This window comes from Tasmannia lanceolata, unplaced genomic scaffold (assembly GCF_043159265.1).
Source record: "Tasmannia lanceolata isolate RefF3 unplaced genomic scaffold, GAP_Taslan_0.1 ptg000008l, whole genome shotgun sequence".
NCBI classification, from domain to species: domain Eukaryota; kingdom Viridiplantae; phylum Streptophyta; class Magnoliopsida; order Canellales; family Winteraceae; genus Tasmannia; species Tasmannia lanceolata.
Window position 1 is genome coordinate 1,699,516 of NW_027518685.1, and position 21,113 is coordinate 1,720,628.

At 38.5% G+C, this 21,113-nt stretch overlaps 3 protein-coding genes across 3 annotated transcripts; 2 read left to right on the forward strand and 1 right to left on the reverse strand.

Moving 5' to 3' along the window:
- Positions 1 to 5,019: 5,019 nt before the first annotated feature.
- LOC143882523 (RING/FYVE/PHD zinc finger superfamily protein) lies at positions 5,020 to 6,575 on the forward strand. Its single transcript, XM_077386005.1, has 2 exons — positions 5,020 to 6,013; positions 6,230 to 6,575. Exons 1-2 carry the CDS (start codon positions 5,141 to 5,143, stop codon positions 6,290 to 6,292), a joined length of 936 nt encoding a protein of 311 aa, XP_077242120.1. The 5' UTR covers positions 5,020 to 5,140; the 3' UTR covers positions 6,293 to 6,575.
- Positions 6,576 to 8,443: 1,868 nt separating this feature from the next.
- On the reverse strand, positions 8,444 to 8,981 carry LOC143882525 (uncharacterized). The gene has a single exon (XM_077386006.1). The coding sequence runs from the start codon at positions 8,876 to 8,878 to the stop codon at positions 8,612 to 8,614; it is 267 nt and encodes an 88-aa protein (XP_077242121.1). The 5' UTR covers positions 8,879 to 8,981; the 3' UTR covers positions 8,444 to 8,611.
- A 4,082-nt stretch (positions 8,982 to 13,063) lies between these two features.
- Positions 13,064 to 19,703, forward strand: LOC143883881 (protein THYLAKOID FORMATION1, chloroplastic-like). The gene is made up of 5 exons (XM_077387198.1): positions 13,064 to 13,506; positions 13,708 to 13,975; positions 14,579 to 14,795; positions 18,451 to 18,566; positions 19,301 to 19,703. Exons 1-5 carry the CDS (start codon positions 13,308 to 13,310, stop codon positions 19,392 to 19,394), a joined length of 894 nt encoding a protein of 297 aa, XP_077243313.1. The 5' UTR covers positions 13,064 to 13,307; the 3' UTR covers positions 19,395 to 19,703.
- Positions 19,704 to 21,113: the final 1,410 nt, after the last annotated feature.

The window sequence follows — 21,113 nt, forward strand, 5'->3', positions numbered from 1 at the left end:
TCACAATTGTAAGTACATAACCAGTGGGACAGCAATGGGACAACAGTGATGTGCTTTTGAACCATGTAAAAATCATAATTGTAAGTATTACTTCAAAGAGAGACTCAAAAATAAGCATCGCTTCACTATGATATGCACAGTAGTGATGATATTAACAAACCAAAACAATGGGAGATAATCAAGCTAGGCTAATATAATGTATGACTGTTATCATCCTTATTATCATTTAATATCTTGAACCTGTTGAGAAGAAAAAAAATGATTCATGGAAAACAGGGAATGATTTCTAGAACCGCACTTTGTGCAAAACAGTAGTTAATTCATGGGATTTTCTGCAAAACAGGGGCTGTTTTATGGGCAAAATTGTGCAAAAAAAAAAAAAACTGGGGCTAGACTATGGGACAGTTTTGTGCCAAAATCTGGGGCTGAGTCATGTGAGCAGAATTGTGTGAGATCAACATTATGTATAGGTAAAGGTGATGATAGTAGCCATATTCTATCACAATCCCTGTTGCTCAATGGATAAGCTCACATGTATACCTAATCATTCTCTCATAAACACCTAATCCATCAATATTTAACTAACTATATAGTATGGTTAATGAAATTGATCAATATGCCTTGCAATATGTTGGGCCTATCACAGCAAATATCACAGATCCAATTAAAAATCTTTTTTCTACTACTAATGAAAGCAAATCCCGCTTCTTCTTTTTTATCAAAATATATTAACTGAATCAGCTCTAGATCAAATTATATACCACATATTAAACTATAGTGAATTCACAGTATGTATTCAATCATCAAAATAGTTCCATCGATTTTCACAAAACATATTCTATGTAACAAATGATATTCTTAGGGAATATGCCTTATGAACACTTCACCATATGACAAATGCTATGACCTTATTCTCCGGACGCCTGACTGAAATTACAACATGACACTATCAATATATTTATAACTTTATGTTAACAATTATCCCAAGCCTTCACAAATTATATTGAAACCAACTCATTCAATCAAAACCTTCCAGATGAGAGTACTGAATCAAGGATCAACAAATAATCCTAAGTCTAAAATCTGAAATAATCAAGAATATAAATAATAAAAATAAATAAATAAAAAATGACCTCTCACTATTTATTTGTAACAATCATTTTATCTCTACTAGAATCATTTTGCTTCTTGAAGAGTTTTAGAGATTGGTTCAAACAATATGAAACACCTAATCTATGTAGTCATCATGCTTAAATCCTTTTTGAAGCCATTCAACAGACATTGTGTAGATATATCATACATACATTCGAGGATTATTTTCATAGACCTTCTAGGTATCCAATACTCTTATTTTCAATTGATTCCACAACTCAACCTAAGATTTAAGTATTAAGCAAATCATTTCCAGTAAAGAGCACATAAAAGGAACTATCTTGAAATTTTTTTATTTTATTTATTTATTTTTATTTTTTTTTGAAGCATTAATTAATGATACAAAGCAAACATAAAATCAATTCCATGCAATTTTCAGGTTGACAATACAAGTATCAGAACATAAAACATAAAAATAAAAATGAACACCTTTAGTTAATATATATACTCCAACCGATTTCATGTTTTAATTCTCATCACAGCCACAATCAATAAAAATCTCTTATAGTATACTCAAATAAAACATGATAATAACTTTAAACCTAAACTAATTTATAGAGAATTCAAAATCAAAAGATACAATAGAACCTGGAAATTTGAAGAAACACATCTTTTACATAATGATTCTAAGATTAAAATATAAAGAAACAGAAATCTAAAGATTTCACATCTAGAACCTTGCATGAACAGAACTAAAATTAAAACATAAATACACTAACTCAGCCATTGTATAATCAAAATCGGAATTTAAAAAAAAATCACTACAAGACCAAAAAAAAAAAAAAAAACCGAGCAACATCTTTTAATTAATGTATTCAACTTACCTTTCTTGTTGAGATGAAAACCTCAAAACAACAGGAGTTGATCGAAACGATTTACCCTCAGCGAAACTCCTTTGCTAACAAAAAAAAAATCCTCAGATTCCTCTTTGAAACACAGATTTAAGGTATTATTTTAAAGGATCAAAGTAGATCTAACAGTAATGAGGTGGAGGATAAGTAATTTCCGATATTCAACTGAAGATTGAAAAGTTAGGGTTAGGAATTAAGGAAATTAGAGATCTGATGCTTAAAAGGATGGCAATCAAGGAGATCTAAGGTTTCTTTGATCAGATCTGAGGTTTGGAGGGACAGATCTAGGTTTTGTATGAGAATAAAAGAAAAATGTAAGCGTTGGAAAGTAAAATGATCAAGAAGAAGTGTAGATCAGAGCTTTGCCGGGATCTGACCGGAGATCTGAAGGTGAAGAAAGAGAAAAAATAGGGTTTCAATGACAAGGAAAATGAACGAAAGAGATAAGGTGAAGATCTGCAAAGGTAATAGAAGTGAAGGAAGGTGGACCGGTGGTGCGAATTGACCGGTCGGAGCTCCGGTATATACGCCGGAGAAGATGAAGCTTGGATCGGGTTTGGGAAAAATCTCTCAAGCTCTTGGTTCCTCTCTCTATCTCTGCGAATCCTTTTTTTTCGAAAATGAACTTAAGTTCGTATTTATAGAAAAACTGAGTGTTGATATTGGCACCACCACTTGATGAGGCGCGCGAATTACTAGGCGCACCTCTCCCGCTTTGTCTTATCAGACAGAAGGCAAAACCTCGGCTATTTTTCAAAAGGACACCCCCTTTTCGGATCAATCAGCCCCCTTCCAGATTTGAACTACGACTACTGCTTTGATCCGTTCACTGATCAAACATACTCGGATCTCGATGAAATTATACAGGCACTTATGGGGAATCCTAACCTAGCTTAGGGTGCAATTTGGGACCCTAACTCACTGGTTTGATGAGGTTGCGCACAACTAATTGCGAACTTGGGTCCGGTCAAAATGGGGTGTCTACAATTATTAATAATATCATTAATATTTATTTTTAGTAATGACCCACTATCTTTTGTTTCTAAACGAAAAGTGAATTTTCTTTTTAGAAAAAAAAACAAAAAAAAAACAAAAAGTGTTTTGGGTAGGAAATGAAGTAATCTCTCATTTTAAGGGAATTCTTGGAGTTTGACATGACTTCTTTATGAAGCAACAAATGTGGGTTGTAGGATGAAAGAGACAAATGGATGATGGTGATTGAAAGAAGATGGCATAGCTTCAAGAGAATTCTAAAGCAAAAAGCCCATCTAGTTCATTAATGGTAAATGGACGGCTCAATTTTTCAACTTAGGGTTATAAAAAAACCCAAAATGCAATTAAAATAGGGGCCTTCTAAGGTTTGCAAATAGAAGCAAGCAAGAGAGAGGAGAAAGGAGGAGGCTGAGACACCTCTTCGGCATTCCTTGGTGCCTCCAGCCCCACCAAAATCCACCGCCGCCCCTCTCCACCTTTTCACAGCCACCTCCATCACCGCTAGTCACCTCCATCTATAACCCAATCCCCATCTCCATCCCCATTTCTCTTCATCTTCCACCATCAACACTCCCACTTCTCTTGTTCAAAATAGCCCAAACCCATTCCATCATATAAGGACACTCCAAAGATCAATGACTACTACCAACACCATCATCCATCCCCACCGCCTCTCTCTCTCTCTGACTTTGTTTTAAAAGGAAGAAGAGGATCTCATATATTTTTAGGGTTTGAGAGTTAATTTTGTGAAGAGAATGTAGATGTCTAGTTTTAGGGTTTGGAAAATTCATTCGAGGAGTAAGAAGGAGAAAAAAGATAAAGTGCTGCAATAAAATGTTCGAATTTACCGGATAAACGGATACGGATAATATCCGAATTCGAACAATATCCGGCGGATACGAATTCGGTAACAGATATTAAATATCCGTCAAATCCGAATCTGAATCCGAATTCGGATAGTGTATACTGTAATCGAATTCGAATATAGCCATATCCGCTCCGAATTCGATCCGTTTACACCCCTAATCGGAGGGATGCTAAACGCACATGCGCTCTTGCAGAAACCGGTTACAAGGGTGCCACCATTGGATCCAGTGGTAGTATGGGGGCCATGAATCAATGGTTAGGATCATCCAACGGGCACATGTGGATAGGGAGTGGTGTCCTTTACTGCTAGTGGTTTCAATCAGGAAATTTTGAGTTTTTATATGATGTGCCATGTGTGCATCTGAACCCCAATATTTTTGTTCAAAAACAACACTGGGCCCACTTCAAAGGATGATCCAAAGCATTCATTTGTTGGAACATAACTTAAACAGGTTGTACCCCAAAGATCATCTCCAAAGGATGATCCCAACCCGAAGGAATGCACATTATAGAAAGCTCTATAGATTGGGGGGTTATGGTCATCCTATGGAGACAGCTATTTCTGTCCTTGCCCAACAAATGAACGGTTTGGATCATCCTTTAAGGTGGAGCCCACTATACTATTCCAAAAAAATACTGGGACTTTACACGTTTCCCACAGCATACTTACTAGTGGGGCCTACTTGTTATACGATTCTAATCATTCATCTGTTAGGTGATGGGCATGTGTCAAAAATCCACTCTTATGGCTGAAAATTGGAGGGTTAGAAATTGGAATCGTTTGATGGGAGTGGATTTTGAATTTTTGATGCATGGCTCATCCCAAGCAAGCCTAACAGACGAATGGTTTGGATCATAGGAAAAATGGGCCCCACTTGTACATTTACCCGCTAATTCATGTATAAAATCCCCATAGTTGGCCCGTAGCAACGTTGCCCTTCTATAGTAGGGCCCGGGATCACGAAAAGATGGTCCGTTTACCACTAACGGAGCAGTGAATGGCCGTCCCAGAACTTGCGTTTCCCCGGGCGTCCTGCTAACAGTCCTTGAAAGTTAAAATTTCAAAAACAGACTCCCTTTCCCGTTCCCGGGTTTTAGTTTCCCACCATCTCTTTTAATCCCTCCCTCCCTCCTCTCTTTTCAATTATCCAAATTCAAATACAAGATTCATTGCCTTCCAATTTCAAATAGTAAGATTCATTACCTTCTCTGCTCTTCCTCCCACCACGTCCTCCTCTCTCTCTCTCTCTCTCTCTCTCTCTCTCTCTCTCTCTCAAATGGAAGGCCAGTTCCATGGCTTACCACCCCTCAAGAGATTCAAGCTTCTCCACCAAAACACAGAGAAATCCCAATCTCACCTCAAAGCCCACTGTCTTCCCGCCAAAAAGAGGATCGAACCCCGAAATCTCCCAACAACCACCACCTACTGCTTGCCCGCCAAGAAGCGAATATGGGCTCCACCACCTCTCCCCAACTCTTTTGACCCAGAAGAAGAAACCCCTAAAAAGAATTCCAAGTTCGACATAACACCCAATGAATCCAAAATAATCGATGAAGCAACAGGACAGAACGCACAAGAATTTTCCATTGAAGTTTCCGACGAAGATGGGATTATTTGCAACATTTGCCACAGCACAGATGGCGATCCGTTGGACCCCATCGTGTTCTGCGACGGCTGTGATCTCACTGTTCACGCATCCTGTTATGGTAATCCGCTAATCCGAGCCGTCCCCGAAGGAGACTGGTTCTGTTCGAGATGTATCTTTTTACAAAACAGGGGTGAGGTAAAACAGAGGATGGATTTCAACTGTTGCTTATGCCCAATTTTAGGGGGTGCTACGAAACCAACTGTGGACGGCCGGTGGGCCCACATCATGTGCGCGCTTTTAGTGCCTGAAGTTTTCTTCAAAGATCCTTATGGCAGAGAAGGAATAGATTGCTCGAGTGTTCCTTTGAGGAGATGGAAAGGGATTTGTTATGTGTGCAACTCTGCGAGAGGATGTGCGACTGAATGCTCTGAGCCCAAGTGCTCTTTGATGTTTCATGTTTCGTGCGGATTGAAGGAGGATCTTTGTATTGAGTACAATGAGGGGAAGACTGGAGGGATTGTCGCAGGGTTCTGCAACATTCATACCCAGCTTTGGAAGAAGGTGAGCTAATTTTTTCTTTTGTTGTCACTTTTTTGCTTATTTAGCAGCTTTTTAAATTGGAATTTAAGTGATAAGATTCAACAGTAAATTTTTTTTTGCTATGGGTGTTTGGTCTGCCTTGAATTATTTAGTTGGCTTGATATATGCCTGATCAATTTTAAATTCTTATAGTTTTCTATTTTTAAATAATAGTTTTTTTTTTCATTTATATTGCAGCAACAACAGACTGGGAAATTCAAAATTGTACCAAGGGAGAGTAAGAAAGAGAGTGGAAAATGAAAGGGTGATAGTTGCACGCCATCGCGGAAGGAGTTTTGATGTTGCCGTGGTGATATTCTGGTGGCTGAAGAAATAGTTCCTGTTGAAGTTATTTACTTTCATTTTACATTGCTTAATTTAGGCTTAGATCTTATGTTGTAAGCTGATTAAAGGTCAGTGTTGGAAATTTGTAGCTCTTAACTGAGGATAAGTGCCACTCTTCGCTTGTGACAAGATCTTGAGAAAAAAAGGGGAGATATCCTTTTCCACCATTTATAGATTTCGATTATCTGCTTTATTATTCTATTATCTCAATTCTACATACAATTGGGCCAATCAAGATTTGGCCATGGCGCCCAAACTTAACTCTATGAAAAATGGCTTGCTAATGGATGGCTTAAACAAAAATGGGGTGTCAATGGATCCACCTATGTCATAGTCACAAATCTCGATCCATTCATGTATCTTATGATCAGATTTGAAGTGTTCTTCGGATCCTACTTTGTGTGTCTCGGTGACGATATTTTTTCAAATCGGCCTAGCTGGTCCTACTTACATTTTACACAATTAAAATTCACAGAAGAGGGTCAAGGAGACAGTAAGCAGTAGCTGCAAGGGCGAGGAACATGGGCGGAGACACAATGGGCTAAGGACTTAGGGTCAATGTTAGAAAAGGAAGAAAATCGGGTGACTCGAGAAATGATTGCAAAAGAATAACGATGAGGTAACTGAGTTGAGAACTGAAAATGAAGAGAAATTATTAGATGAAAGTCCATATAAACACTATAATGGTAGTACGACCGAAGTACCACCCTTGATATTTGATTCAAGAGTAGCTCCTCAAAAAGTATGCTGCTGTTGGATCAAATATGAAGGATGGGAAGATGGATACATGTTTATACAGCCCTTCATCATACAATTTTTTGAAATTGAAATGCATGTCATCTATACTACAATACCCCTCAAGTAATAATTAGGCACCGTTGTTTGTCTAAGATTGTGACAACTGATTTTAGGCTTCCAACCAATTAGAGGACTTAATTGGTTGGAAGCCCACAATCTGTTGATGTAGAAATTTGGCTCCAAGATCAATGGCTCGTAGAGTTCCAATATATGATGGATCTGCGCTCATAGAAAACACATTAGGGGACCTAGAGTTGTGAGGAAGACCTCTTTGGCGCTCAAGTTAGAAATCGGCACCCACAATCACTTGCCTTAATGGGAGTCTTTCCTTAAGATAAGTTGCTATGCTTACCTTGATAAACACCAAGTTACCTTATAGGGGGGTTGCCGTGCTTGATACTTTGAAGCGCTTTCATCCTTGGAGAAATTGCTAAGGGAGAATCCTTCTTGTGCTCACTTTTTTAGGAGGCAAGTTCGATTTCCTATTTAGGTTCAATGCCACATATCAGGCATCTTGGGGAGGAGCTCATTTTACCCCAATGCAATCACGGACATGGTCTTAAAGTTACAAAAAATTTAGAGTCTACTTTCATAAAGCAGTATAATAAAATTGGATTTAGGACTCTCACTTGCTTTTGTTAATTGTCTCGGTCCAATTGGTAATAATTTTAGATCCTATGATTGGGTCATGAAACTTGTCCATGGATCCAGGTAATGTGTCTAGATCCCGTCTGTTTAAGTTCGGATTAGGATGGTCTACTAGACCCGTCTGGGTCCATGTCCATGGATTTGATGGCTAGGTTCATCCAATCGCTGCAATGCTTGTACTGTGACTCGCCAATGGGTTCCATCCTATTTCTCTTGTATTGCTTAGCTCTCTATTGTTAAAAGCAAACCTGTCTTATTGAAAGCTGTTTGTAGAGCTCAACACTTGCAAATCTGGCTATTCTCTGTTGCAAAAGTGTGCCCGCAAAATGGCTTTTGGTAAAATTGCCTTACATATATAATTTTTAGGCAATTTCACAGAGAGTCATTTTGCGACTCTTTTTTAGGAGAGAATAGCCATCCCATAGCTAAATTTGTCTTATAGTCACTCTTCCACGCAAATCTGTAAATTTCCACACAAAGTTATTAGATGTTCTTCAACCTTTTCTCAGTTGATTTTTCCATAGTTGTCAATTGACGGTTGAGATCATCAGTTTACCCTATATGTGACCCACATACAGAAGGTAGTCAAGGTGTAGAAATTGCATTACACACTGTAAACAATTGACTAATACTAATTTGCATTAATAAGAGCGCACAAAACCTACAAAACAAGATCTGTGAAACATCTCTCATAGGAAATAGTGGGAATTTTGGGGATAAGGTGAAAGAGCAAGGAATAAAGTAAATATCTTTCAATCTCTGCCGAAAAACCATTTGCCAATTACTCTCTCATTTGGGTCCCCAGCAGATCAAATGCATGACCGTCTCGGCTTTCTCCGCTTTCAATTTCTCGTTTCTACTACATCTTGCCTTTGCAGCAGAGCAATCGAGAGACGAAAATAGTCTCTTGGCTTGCGTATATGATCCGATTTTCTTCTTTGCTTGTTGATTTAAAGATCTGATGGCGTAATTCCATCTACAGAACCCTTGATCTTTCAACGCTTCAACGGCTCCAATGCTCGTTGCCACAATCCACGCCTTCCTCGCAGAACTCATCTTTCTCTTCTCTGCTATTAAAGGAAAGGGGGTTTTCAAGGGGATACAAATGGATTTTTTTTGGGACAACTTTAGACGAGTTAAACGAGTTAGAGCGGAGAAGGCATATATAGAGAGACGAGCACACAGAAACCCGAACCCAGTTTTCCAACAAACAAGCGGCTTTTTCCTCTGTTTTGCTTTTTTATTAAGCCGCGTGTGTTTCGAGATTTAGTTTCTGTAACGTGGGACAAGTTGCATTGTGTCATACTATGCAGTCTATGCCTGTTTATACGCGGCCCATGCACTGCATGTTGTAAAATGGGGGGCCCACGCTTGCATAGGCTTGGTTAAAGTGGTGGGGCCACCACGGGTAAAATGGTGGCCCCACCCTATGGATGGTTTTGGTAGAGATGATGGGTCACACGCATACCAGGTGTGAAATGGTTCACACCACCCATAAGCATGGTTATATATTATTGGTCCCCACCCATCATGCCATTAGGTTGTAAAATAGTGGGCCCCACCATAATGGTAATATTGAAAACGGGATGGAGAGGTGAAAGCCATTGAAACGTAGGACGGATTTTTCAATAACAGTTACACATTCTTGAAAAGAAAACGAAGGACACCTCATGCCCATGCTATACATTCTTGAAAAGAATAATTTTCTAATACTAGCATTGTCGGCCCATCTATGTGTAAAATAATGGGCCCACCCATCAAAACATGAGGTGTAAAATGGTAGGCCCAAACAATTACTCTAGATCGGCTCTAGGGTGACTGTTGGCTTTAGTAAAACATGCGTCCTCTAATCGACAATTTGTGACTATATTGCTCCTGATCGTCTTTCTAATGTTACCTGACGATCTGACGGTCCAGATGTCAATCGATCAAACACTAGCCGTTGGAGCACAGCTGAGCGTGGTCCTGTGGTCCAAATTACACCTGCTCAGCATGATCATCATCTAATCATACTAATCAACCATGATCGTGATCAACGGCTCAGATTCAATATAGAAACATTTAAGCGCTCCTATTGCTCCTTGTGACGATGCTACGTGTTAAGTGCCAAGTGTGCCACTAGCGCCCGACTGCCCACGCCACGTGCATCTGTGCAAAAGGTGCATCGAGTTGCTCCACCACTTGAAAAAATACATGGGTGTGATAGTTGACGATTTGGGGGGTTTGGAAAGGCAGACCAGGAAAAGAAGCTCTCTTGACTTCTCCATCTCGCATGTCTTTCTCTCTTAATGTTTAGTAAGATAGTGGTGTTGAGGGTCCAGCCCATGTAGGCCCCACACTCACTTATTAATATTCTAGTAGAATAGGAAACAAAGCCTCCTAATTGAAAAAGGTAAATGGGAGAGAGAATTTAGTGGGTGTGTTACGGTGGAGAAGGAATCCCACTCGTGGGTTTCTTTATTTTGACGAGTGAAAAATCGTCAGTAGCGAGAAAAAAAAAAGGGGGAGAGAGAGAGAAGTAGAAGAAGAAACAGGGATTGTCTTTGTGTGGTTAGGGTTTTAGCTTGGGATCAAAACCTAGAGCCTTTCTTGAGGTGTTCTTCCTGGAGATTTTCACACGCCGTTGGATCCTCTTGTTGCATGCACACTTTGTGAGGATTTGAGTTTCTTCGACTTGAAGATCGAAGTGGGTATTTTTTGGTGAAAAAGTGGGCTTTGTTGTTCACAACTAGATAACCCTTTTGACTCTATTATTTCTTGTATTGGCTCAAGTTTCGGGTGAAAACTTGAGAGAAAGACGTATTACTTATTTTGATTAGTGGATATTTCGTCGGATTCGCCCCGTGGTTTTTTCCTCTTCATTGGAGGGTTTTCCACATAAATCTTTTGTGTTCTCTTGTGTGATTGCTCTCTTGGTTGTTTGATTATTTAATCCGCACATATATTTGCTTCGTAAATTTTACCGGGTTTTCTTCGGCGAAAAACCCAACTAGTGGAGGATACATATGTAATTTTTCAAAATAAATTGAGGCCTGTTTTAGAAATTAATTTCTAAAAAAATTAACTATTTAAGTAATACATCCTAATCGCAAAGATTGTTTACAGATTAGACTTATTTGGAACAATATCTTGTCCATAATATAGTATAGATTCATAATTCACAAAAGTTTGGGGTAATGTCATGGTTTGTTCTCACATAAAGGTTAACAATATGACGTGGCATTGAGTGCCTGTGCAACACGTACTGGTTCGAGACCACCAGATGAATGGGTTAGATCAACCCACACAAAAATAGGACCCATGTTGATGAAATGGATTATGCTGCTCAGACGACATCTTGAGTGTCTGCAAAGGACTTGAGATAGAGATTGTTAATAAACTCCCAAAGGCAAACTAACAAATTTACACGAGGACCAGTAAGAAATTTGTCCTGTAAAATATTTCCACCATTTTTCTCAGGTTCAATTATGAATTGTTGCCGTTATTTATTATTTTTAAGCCAAACCAAACCAAACCGTAGAAGCTACTATGACTTCTGAAATATTCTGTAGAATTTTTTTGGCAGCTTTGAATCCTGCTTCTAAGAAGAATCAATCTGATATAAAGAGTAAGATTATGCCATAGAAACAAGAGGGGTGTAAAATCCTGTACAAAAATCGATTTATGATGTACATGGTAGATATAATTGAGATGACCTTGCAATTTTGGAGTCCATTCCATTACAACATGTGTAATTTATGTACAAAAGATACTTAGTAAACAGATTGGATTAACCCCATATTTGAATATTATGCTTTGACTCAATTAGGCCCCCAACAACTCAAATACATGACAGTCCGAAGCGATTCCTCTGCTTGTTTTCGTTTCTCATCGCCATTCACGGCCTTCAAGGAGGAGGAGGAGGAGGAATCAACAGCACCTAAGAACCGCTTAACCTGTTTAGAATTGTAAGAAGTAACGGCTTCTTTGAAAGATTGGATGTTAGTCTCGTTTTTGGGTGCTTGGTCTTTGATCCTCATGCTGGCCTACAACAAATCCGTGATCACGTATCTCAATCTCACCTCTTGAATTTGGAAGATGCGAAAAAAAATTAGAAACAGAAAATAAAAGAAAATATCAGAGGCGTTACGTAGCACTAGTGTTTCTTGTTTTTTCTTTTTTTGGAGTGGTGAGAGAAGAAGAATTTATAGATACTAAAGAGGGAAAATGCCGGTTGTATTCGATATTCGCCAACGGATTCTACAAAGAAAACCAGCGGCAATTCATGTCAGGTTCGATGATTCGCTGAGACGTGTCCTTTTCATCCGATACTGAGCAGCGTTAATTAGGCCGGATCTGGGCCCACCCGCATCAATGGGTTAACAGACGGTTTTTTTAGCATAGATGAGAACACCTTATTCGGATGATTATGGCTCTTGATCCATCACCCCTTGTTTAACATTCTGCCCAAAAAAGTTAAACCTTTTGATTTGTGTAGTCTTTTATATCTTATGCATGAGATGTTCATTCATCATGGGACCAATACCATGGCGGTCTCGGTCTCGGTCTCCTCCTGATGCTCTATTAGATCAACAATCTCAGCTGCACATACATTTTCCCGTGTGGTGCCTGTAGATCCCAACCATGACTGTCCGCACTAGTCGTTCTCAGCCGAATAAAAAGTTGATAAGAATGAATACAGAGAAAGCCATTTTCATGACCAACATGGGACCAAAGCCATGTTGGTCTCCTCATGATGCTCTATTAAATCAAGACCGTTGGTGACCCATATGATCTTTTTTTAGGTTGTTAACCTGGGATTGAACCTTGGACCTCCGAGTTGAAAAACAAAGCCTTGATCTTGATTCAATCCCGAATGGATATCTCATGCATAAGATAAACAACTACACAAATCAACATTAGTAGTTTAGCTTTTCTTGATGAAACATAAATAGGCTTGATGGATCAAGGGCCTAGGATTATCCCATTTACACTACAAGCTGGTGGCCCAAGGAAGAAAAAGGGGTGAACATGTCATTTCCCTGTTTTTATCGATTTATCTTACACATGAGTTTTCTCTTTCAGATGGGACCAAGACCATTTATGTTGAGCCATGATAGTTTACATGATCAACGGTCTTGATTTCACACATATGACCCCTTTAGGACCCCAAATTTGTCATCTGCATTAGAAATTTGGAATAAGGGATTAAGGGGTAAGATCTGTTGGAGGCTCGATCACCTATCACTTTGCCCTGCGGAAGAAGACCACTTGCGTCTCGTTAATTTGTCATAAACGTGTCAAATTTCTACCGGTGGATTGCTAACATTTCTTAAATTTCATATGCAGGATAAGCTTCTCTTTCTGACCTCCTCCTCCTCTGCGAAAAATGCGATTTTGCTCGTTTTCCCGTCGACGATGAGAAAGCAATAAAAACCCTAAAATCTTTCTTCTCCTCTTCAGATCTCTGTTTCGATCTCTCTTCTGCTGAAAATTCGTCTCTTTAATGGCGTCTATTTCTTCCTTGTCTTTCCCCTCATTAGGGCAAACAACGGAAATGAAAAGATCTGTCTCCGCTACTCGCTCTTTCGCTCCCACTTTCAACGGTTTTAGACCGCGAATTAAATTCCTTTCCGACTCGATCGCTGTTCGAACCTCGAATCCGAGCTCCCGCGTTGTTATTCAGTGCATGGCTACTCTATCAGGTATTTTGTTTTCTTACTAATTTTCTACCCTAATTTTGCTTTCTTCTTTTTTCTTCGATTTTTTGGTGTCCTGTTAGTTTTGCCTATGATCAAATTTTGAAATAATTGAACTTCTCAAAATAATAATAATCGAACTTCTCAAAAAAAAAAAATTTATTGAAATAATTGAAGAACTCTTCATGGGTTGGTAAATCTTTACAGATGTGCCAACGGTAGCCGAAACAAAGATGAATTTTCTCAAGGTGTACAAAAGGCCCATTCCTAGCGTATACAACACAGTATTGCAAGAACTACTAGTCCAGCAACATCTGATGAGGTACAAAAAGACGTACCAGTATGATGCTGTATTCGCTCTTGGGTTCGTCACTGTCTATGATCAGCTTATGGATGGGTACCCGAGCAATGAGGATCGAGATGCAATTTTTAAAACTTACATCCAAGCACTGAAGGAGGATCCTCAACAATACAGGTCTTCACTCTTCACCTTAACAATACAGTTTTACTGTTTTTGTCATTTCTGAATGGCTAGAAAATGATCTCAATTTTTTAATCAAATCGTTAGGAAATTCACTAACTGCCTTATTACACCTTTACTTGTTCTTCCTGAGCCTATAACCATGTGGTGTTGAGCCTTCTATGTTGGATGTTAGATGTGACAGTGTGGGGGTTGCAAAGTTGAGGTCATGGGTTTAATACCAGCTTGCTACAAAAATAATGGCTATAACATATACATTGCCTAGTTTTTTCTTCTTCTTCTTCTTCTTCTTCTTTTTTTTTTTTTTTTTTGAATGGTTATACATTTTGAACCATGTAAGTGTTGCCAATGTTTAAAAACTCCTAGAATCAAATCATCGGCTTGCCTAGTCGGTTACCCTTTACCTTAGTCTCAAAAGATTAGAAATTCTAATAGTATTGTTGAGAAATGAACTATATGTTCATAGGCCATTTTGATAACTTCAGTATATTCTGGAATAACCTTATGTGCTTTGTTTTATCAATTCTTTCAACGTTAAGTTAGGAAGTTTTGTCTAGAAGAATCTACATCCACCTTTCCTGATTGTATTTACTGCAGAATTGATGCACAAAAGTTGGAAGATTGGGCCCGTGTTCAGAATGCCACTTCATTAGTTGAGTTTCCATCTAAAGAAGGAGAAGTTGAGGAAATTTTAAAAGATATTTCTGAACGAGCTGGGGGCAAAGGGAATTTCAGCTACAGCCGTTTCTTTGCAATCGGGCTATTTCGTCTACTTGAGCTAGCGAATGCAACCGAGCCGACTGTCTTACAAAAGGTTAATCCTTTTGCCATGACTGAGTTCCTCTAGTCTTTATAAGAATTCAGTCATATTTTATGAAATTTCCATTTCATGTTTCATTAAGACGCGACCCTTTGTTTATTTTGCATTTGTTGGACTGTTTCTTTTGTGAGAGCTGCTGCTTTTTATGTTAATGTTGTCTGGTGCTGCAAGTATTTGTTCTCACTTTTGTCCCAATAACAGGAAGATATTCATTATGTTTTGTATTACATTTGCTCTATGAGCTCAAATTTCTGTGCCATCCCTACCATAACTAACTGAAACTAATTAGAAGGTATTGTTTTGGATTTAGTGTTATTTATGAATTTCTATAACACTGTAGCCATTCCTTTCTGGTGTTGAAGACATTTTTATTGTAATGAGACATTGAAGGTACTGGTTTTCACTGTACCTTAAATTCAGTTCCTATATTAGGTTAGTACTCAAGCTGTTGCATGACTGGCTCGAAAGTTTTATATTTCATAAAATTTATAGTTGGCAGAAATTATGAAGTTGTATTCTTAAGTGGAAACTCTTTCCAAGTGAAAAAGGTACTTCCCTTTTTTTTGAGAATGGCAGAAAATTTTCATTAAATAGAAAGAGAAAGATAGACCGATGAGTTCAAAAAAAAGAAGAAGCATAACTCACGAAGGGGCTACAAAACAACAATCCTATTCCTTTGACCGAGAAAGCGAAAAATAAAGATGAAAAGAAGTCAAGGGGATAGTTCCAAGCCCTTCTTAGACCCTCCACCCTTAGCTAATCTATCTGCATCATCATTAGCCGACCGCCTGATGTGTTGAAAAGAAATCCTAGAATCTCCCACCCGATCTTGAATCTCATCTAAGGAGTTGGTGAACCTCCACGGTGGAGGAAAGCAGAGAATGACATTAAGGGAATCCCCTTCCACCACCACGTTGTCCATAGCCTCCTTGATGTAGTCCAGGATCTTGCCCAAGATTTTGCAGATATGTATACCAAAATCTTGAGGATGAGAAACCTGCAAGATTTCAAGTTGGTGTTGCTAAGAATAGGCCAGTCTTTTGGAAACAATAATCTTCAAAATGGGAAAGATAAATGGCAAAGATTCTTTTCATGAAGCATGTCTTTATTGCACCGTTGAGTTGAGGTTGCTGTTGATGTTGCTATGGCAATTACACACTGCATACCAATTTGGCTTTAGATATTATTATAGATTAGTTTCTATAGTTGCTATTCTAGTTTGTCTTCTCTCTCATTGTGAGAGATTCTTAACTATTTTTATTTTGGTTATTTTTAGCAAGTATTTTGTTAGAACAGTTGAATAAAAGGTTGGCCTCACGGGTTGCAAGGGGAGCATTCGTGAGTTTTATTTTGTACACAATTCTTGTCTTTTGTGTTCTTGTTCTTGAATTGTGGTTGTTGGTTCTTGGGCTGCGCCACTCCTTCTCTAGTAATTTAATACCCTAGTCCACTGCACGCACTTCCACCTCGCTAGAATCTGTTACTCCAATAGGGCCCACAAAAGCCCATTGCACTGCCCTTGTCTCATCCCTTAGAACTCCCTCAATTCTTGCTGGACCTGGGTTCCCGATGCTAGACCCATCAAAATTGAGCTTCATGGTTCCAGGGCCATGAGGCTTCAACACCTGCACTATCGATGGCCTTTGCTCGGAATGGCTTGTGGAAGTTAGATGCAGTTTGCAAAACTACTTCAACTGGCAAGAGGATCATGCACATTACGAACTTTTCCGAAGTTTTGAGTGATTAGTTCAATTCAGAGAGGACAAATTTTGTGAGACATACAGTTTTCAACACACTGAAGTGTCACAAATAGTGCTAAAGGTATTATTCAAAAAAAAAAAAAAAAAAAAAACCACAACAAATAGTGCTAAAGGAAAAGAATGTAACCTTTTTTAAATTTGAACTACGGATCATCAAATGAATCAGCATGTCCACAATTGTTTAGCTAGTGGGTTGTTTCCTACTTGAAATTTTTTATAGTTTGGATACGACATAGTGGATTGAAATTTCTTAGAACATACTGCTTAGTAGGATAGGCTTTGGTAAGATGTTGCAGGTACCGCTCTCGTGGCCAGCACCGAAACACTGCTTTACCTCCGCTTTAAAACGGCACATCCTTGCTTATGCTTCGAGGTACTCTTCAGCAGGTCTTCGGTAGGTAAGTAAACAGAATCCCGAGAAGGCTTATATTTCCTTGGTTTGGGTTTCCATTCTTCTGAAAGGTATGACCATATGTTTTTCTCGCATATCGAGAGGCTTCAGGCAAGGAGACCTTCCATCTTCTTTCCTTTTTCTCTGCTGCGGCTAAGGCCTTTATTAGATTGATGACCAATGCTTGCATAGGAGGATTGATAGAGGGTTTTGTTACGGGGAATAACAACATTAAGATATCGTTTTTTTATTATACCGAAGATACACTGGTGTTTTGTGGGACTTAAATGTCTAAAGCCCGATACTATGAGTTGGTGTGAGGGCCAAGGCATCTTCTCCAAATCAGTAGTGATGGGAGTGAGGGCGGAAGATGAGGACATAGCCCTCTTTTGCCAATATCGTTGGACGTGTTTGTTCAAAGTTACCTTGTTCTTATTGGGGCTTTCACTTTCTGTCAGGACTCTGCTAAGTCCTCATGGGACCCAGTGGTGGAGAGGGTTGAAAGAAAGCTTTCAACTTGGAAATAAAGTCTCCCTTCTTTGGAAGGAAGAGTCGCTCTCATGAAGTCAGCCCTTATGGATTTGCTTGATCTATTTCTTATTATTTATCTAGTCCCCATTAGTGTGGTTGACAGAATCAAGAAGTTCCAAAATAATCCCGGATTTTAAGGTTTACGATGAAGTAAGGTTAGGGTTTGGGTTTACAAAGAGAGGGATGTGGTGGTTTAGGGTTTCGAAGGTGAAGAGATGGATTTTAGGGTTTACAAAGGAGTGGAGTGAGGGTGTATGGCTTCAAAGGTAGGTGGGTCATGGTGTGTTTGGATCTTAGGGTTTACGTGGGAGTGAGGTGAGGTGTTAGGGTTTTGAAGGTAGGGAGCTGATAGTCCAAGGTTTTGGATTTACCAAGGGTGGACGTGATGATGTTAGGTTTCAAAGGTAGGGAGGTGATGGATTTAGGGTTTCAAAGGCAGAGATTTGGGATTTAGGGGTTGAGTTTTTTTGAATGGGAGGAACATAAAGATAGTGTTTCAGTAAGGTAAATTAGGGTTTGCGACGATAACTTGATGAGATTTTGAAATTAGGGTTTTGAGGCCTCAATTACTCATGATACCGGATAAGGTTAGATCCACAATGCACGCATACAGTGTTCCCTATCTTAAGTTCAATGATTTCAAATACTATGGAGCAAAAAGAATGCACATTGTCGTATTTCTTTTTTGACGGTATAACATTTTGACATTCTTGCCCATACATGAAAGGAAGTTTTAAGTTCTGTTCAGCCTGCTAAACTTTTCTCTAGTCGAACTCTTTTGACGACTGCTTTATTTATTTGATTCATATATTATTTATTTGTCGGATGTACTTGTTTCCCTTCAATCTGATATTTCATCTTATCCAATTCATTTGGCATATGATTTTGTTACCGAACCAGTCTCTGAAGAACTGTAGTTTCTGCAGATTCATGGCTTGACATTTACTAATCATTTGTTATCTAACAGCTTTGTGCAGCCTTAAACATCGACAAACGAAGTGTGGATAGAGATCTAGATGTATACCGAAACCTTCTCTCCAAGTTGGTTCAAGCTAAGGAACTCCTAAAGGAGTATGTGGACCGGTACAAAGACACTTCCTTCAAAATTAGTTACCTCCCATACATCTATCATGTTTAAATATCTTTGTTTTGTCAACTTGAAATAAATATTGCATATTGTTGATGTATATCTATATGATAGCGTATAAAGCACTCCTGCCTGCAACCTTGTCAATTCCACAGTAAAAATACCCTGCTTCATTTGACAGTGGAATGCAAGGTTCATCCTTTTGGCAAGTGTTTCTAGTGTAAAACTTATTACAGTTTGGTTTTAAGTTTTAAGTCACTCCTATTGAATCCACCCTCCTTCAGGGATTTGAGTTATAACACCCAAACTACTTCAAAATTACTGTATCCATGTTGAATCTCGGTCCACTGCTTCAAAATTTTGTGTAATCATTTCATATCTGTGCAAAAACCATATGCTTCCTCATGCTTATAACTGGTTTAAGTTGCATTTTACCTCTCACTAGCGTAATGTCAAATTGAATCATTTCAGAACCTTTTGACCTACTTTGCACGGACACCTTAGTTGTCGTTTGTTTTAGATTTTGAGAACCTATTGTGACTCCAAAATTGATTATTGGACTCAAAAATGCAATTTTGAGTCAAATAATCAGTTTTGAACCCACAACCGGTTCTCAAAATCCAAAATAAACAGGGCCTTAATTTAATTTTATTTTTTTCCTCTATGCACTTCTGATATTCATCGCTGTCCACATTACAACCAACCTTTCTACACTGTTTTCTGCATGCAGAGAAAAGAAAAAAAGAGACGAAAGAGCAAAATCCCAGAAGGCTAACGAGGCTGTTACAAAATGCGTAGGAGAATTTGGATATGCAGGTTTATAAGCGTAGCAATCTAGCGGCTCCCAACTTCACAATGTACATTGTGAATCTTTGACCAAATGAGTTCTTTAATATCCTTTACGCATGGTGGAGCATCCAAGTTATGTCTGGTTAGGGTTCACACTTCAATTGTATTATTTTGGTCCAGATACATCATATCTATTTAGCTGTTTTGTTCTCCTTTTCCTTTTTTGTCTGTTTCAATTGTAATATCAGTGTTGTTATTTGCAAAATACAAGATGCATATGGATCGGCATTCTCCAAAGTAACCCAAATTTTCATATCCGAAGACCATTGATTTACTCCACCAAACTCTGTTTCTTATTGTGATATATCTGCATTTAGTTTTTGTGAATGGGCGAGCTCTTGACAGTACCTTGAAGTTGAACCTTTCCACTCGGCTCTGTTGGTTGCCTAAAAGCTCGTATTTTTAGTAGGTATTATTCTTGGTATTAGTAAGAAGAAAATTATTCTTGGTTTTGGGGAGCCACTTCGGCTACCAGGTATTTGGTCGCCAAATAACAGTGAAACTACTAGGAGACTACTTACCTGAGCTGCCTATTTGGGATTCATATTACCAAATGCACCATCATCAACTTTTTCATCTTTCAACTAGTCTTTTACATGACAACCAAACAACGCTTTGAGGATTCTACTTGTAGATAACTTCAGGAACAATTACCAATGGGGGACACAAAAATGACTTAATAGTCAACAGGACCCATGCTTTTCTGAAATTATCAACGAAGGACAAAAGAGGTCTTGTTAGAAAAAGCTGGACAAAAATGCCCTTTGGCATTTACAACACCTTTTTACCTTGTTTTTTCCTTCTCTTCTTTTACTTTTCCGTTTTCACCTTTTTGGTTTTTTACCCTACTAGTCATCTTCCTCCTCATTCAGCCACCATTGTTGCTGGCAAGTCTTGAAAACTTGAAAGTTGAAATCTTACCATCTATCTCTCTGTATCTAGGTTTTTGTTTTCTTTTGTTTTTTTTTGGGTTTTGCACTATTTTTCATTCCTCTGTTTATGATTTATCTTGTTTAGGGTAAAAGAGGTTTGTATTTTAGGGTGTGTTCTGGAGATAATGCATGGATGGCTTCACTCACTTTTTGGAAGACAAGTGGTTGTATAAGAAAATTTTGATGTAATACATGAATTGATGGCTATACATTTTTTTATGTAGTTAAATTTTTGTAATACACAAATTGGGATGTACTACATGAAGCACATTTCATGAATACAACATCCCTTTCTTTTGTGATTTCTATCATGAGCAGAATTGTAATACCATTAGAAGAGTTGCTATAGGCAGGGTTTTTTGTAGAAGGGGGGGGTTTATCAACTCTCTGGAAGGGGGTTAGCAACTCTCAAAAGTAGGGTTACCAATTTTTGAATGGGCTTATCAAGTCCCTAAAAATTAGCCGAGGGTACTGGAGTTTTGGAATGGGGGTTTCAAGTCTCTGGGTTGGGGTTAGGGTTATCTCGTATCAAAATGGGGTTACCAATTTCCGAATGGGCTTATCAAGTCCCTGAAAATTGGCCGAAGGTACTAGAGTTCTGCAAGGAGGTTTTCAAGTCTCTAGGATTAGGGTTATCTAGTATAAAAAAATGGGGTTGTCAATTCCTGAATGGGCTTATCAAGTTCCATATGAACAAGTTTTTACTTCCTATTTTTTCACTCGTTCATATTCACCGTTTTTTTTTTTTTTTTCTAACCTACG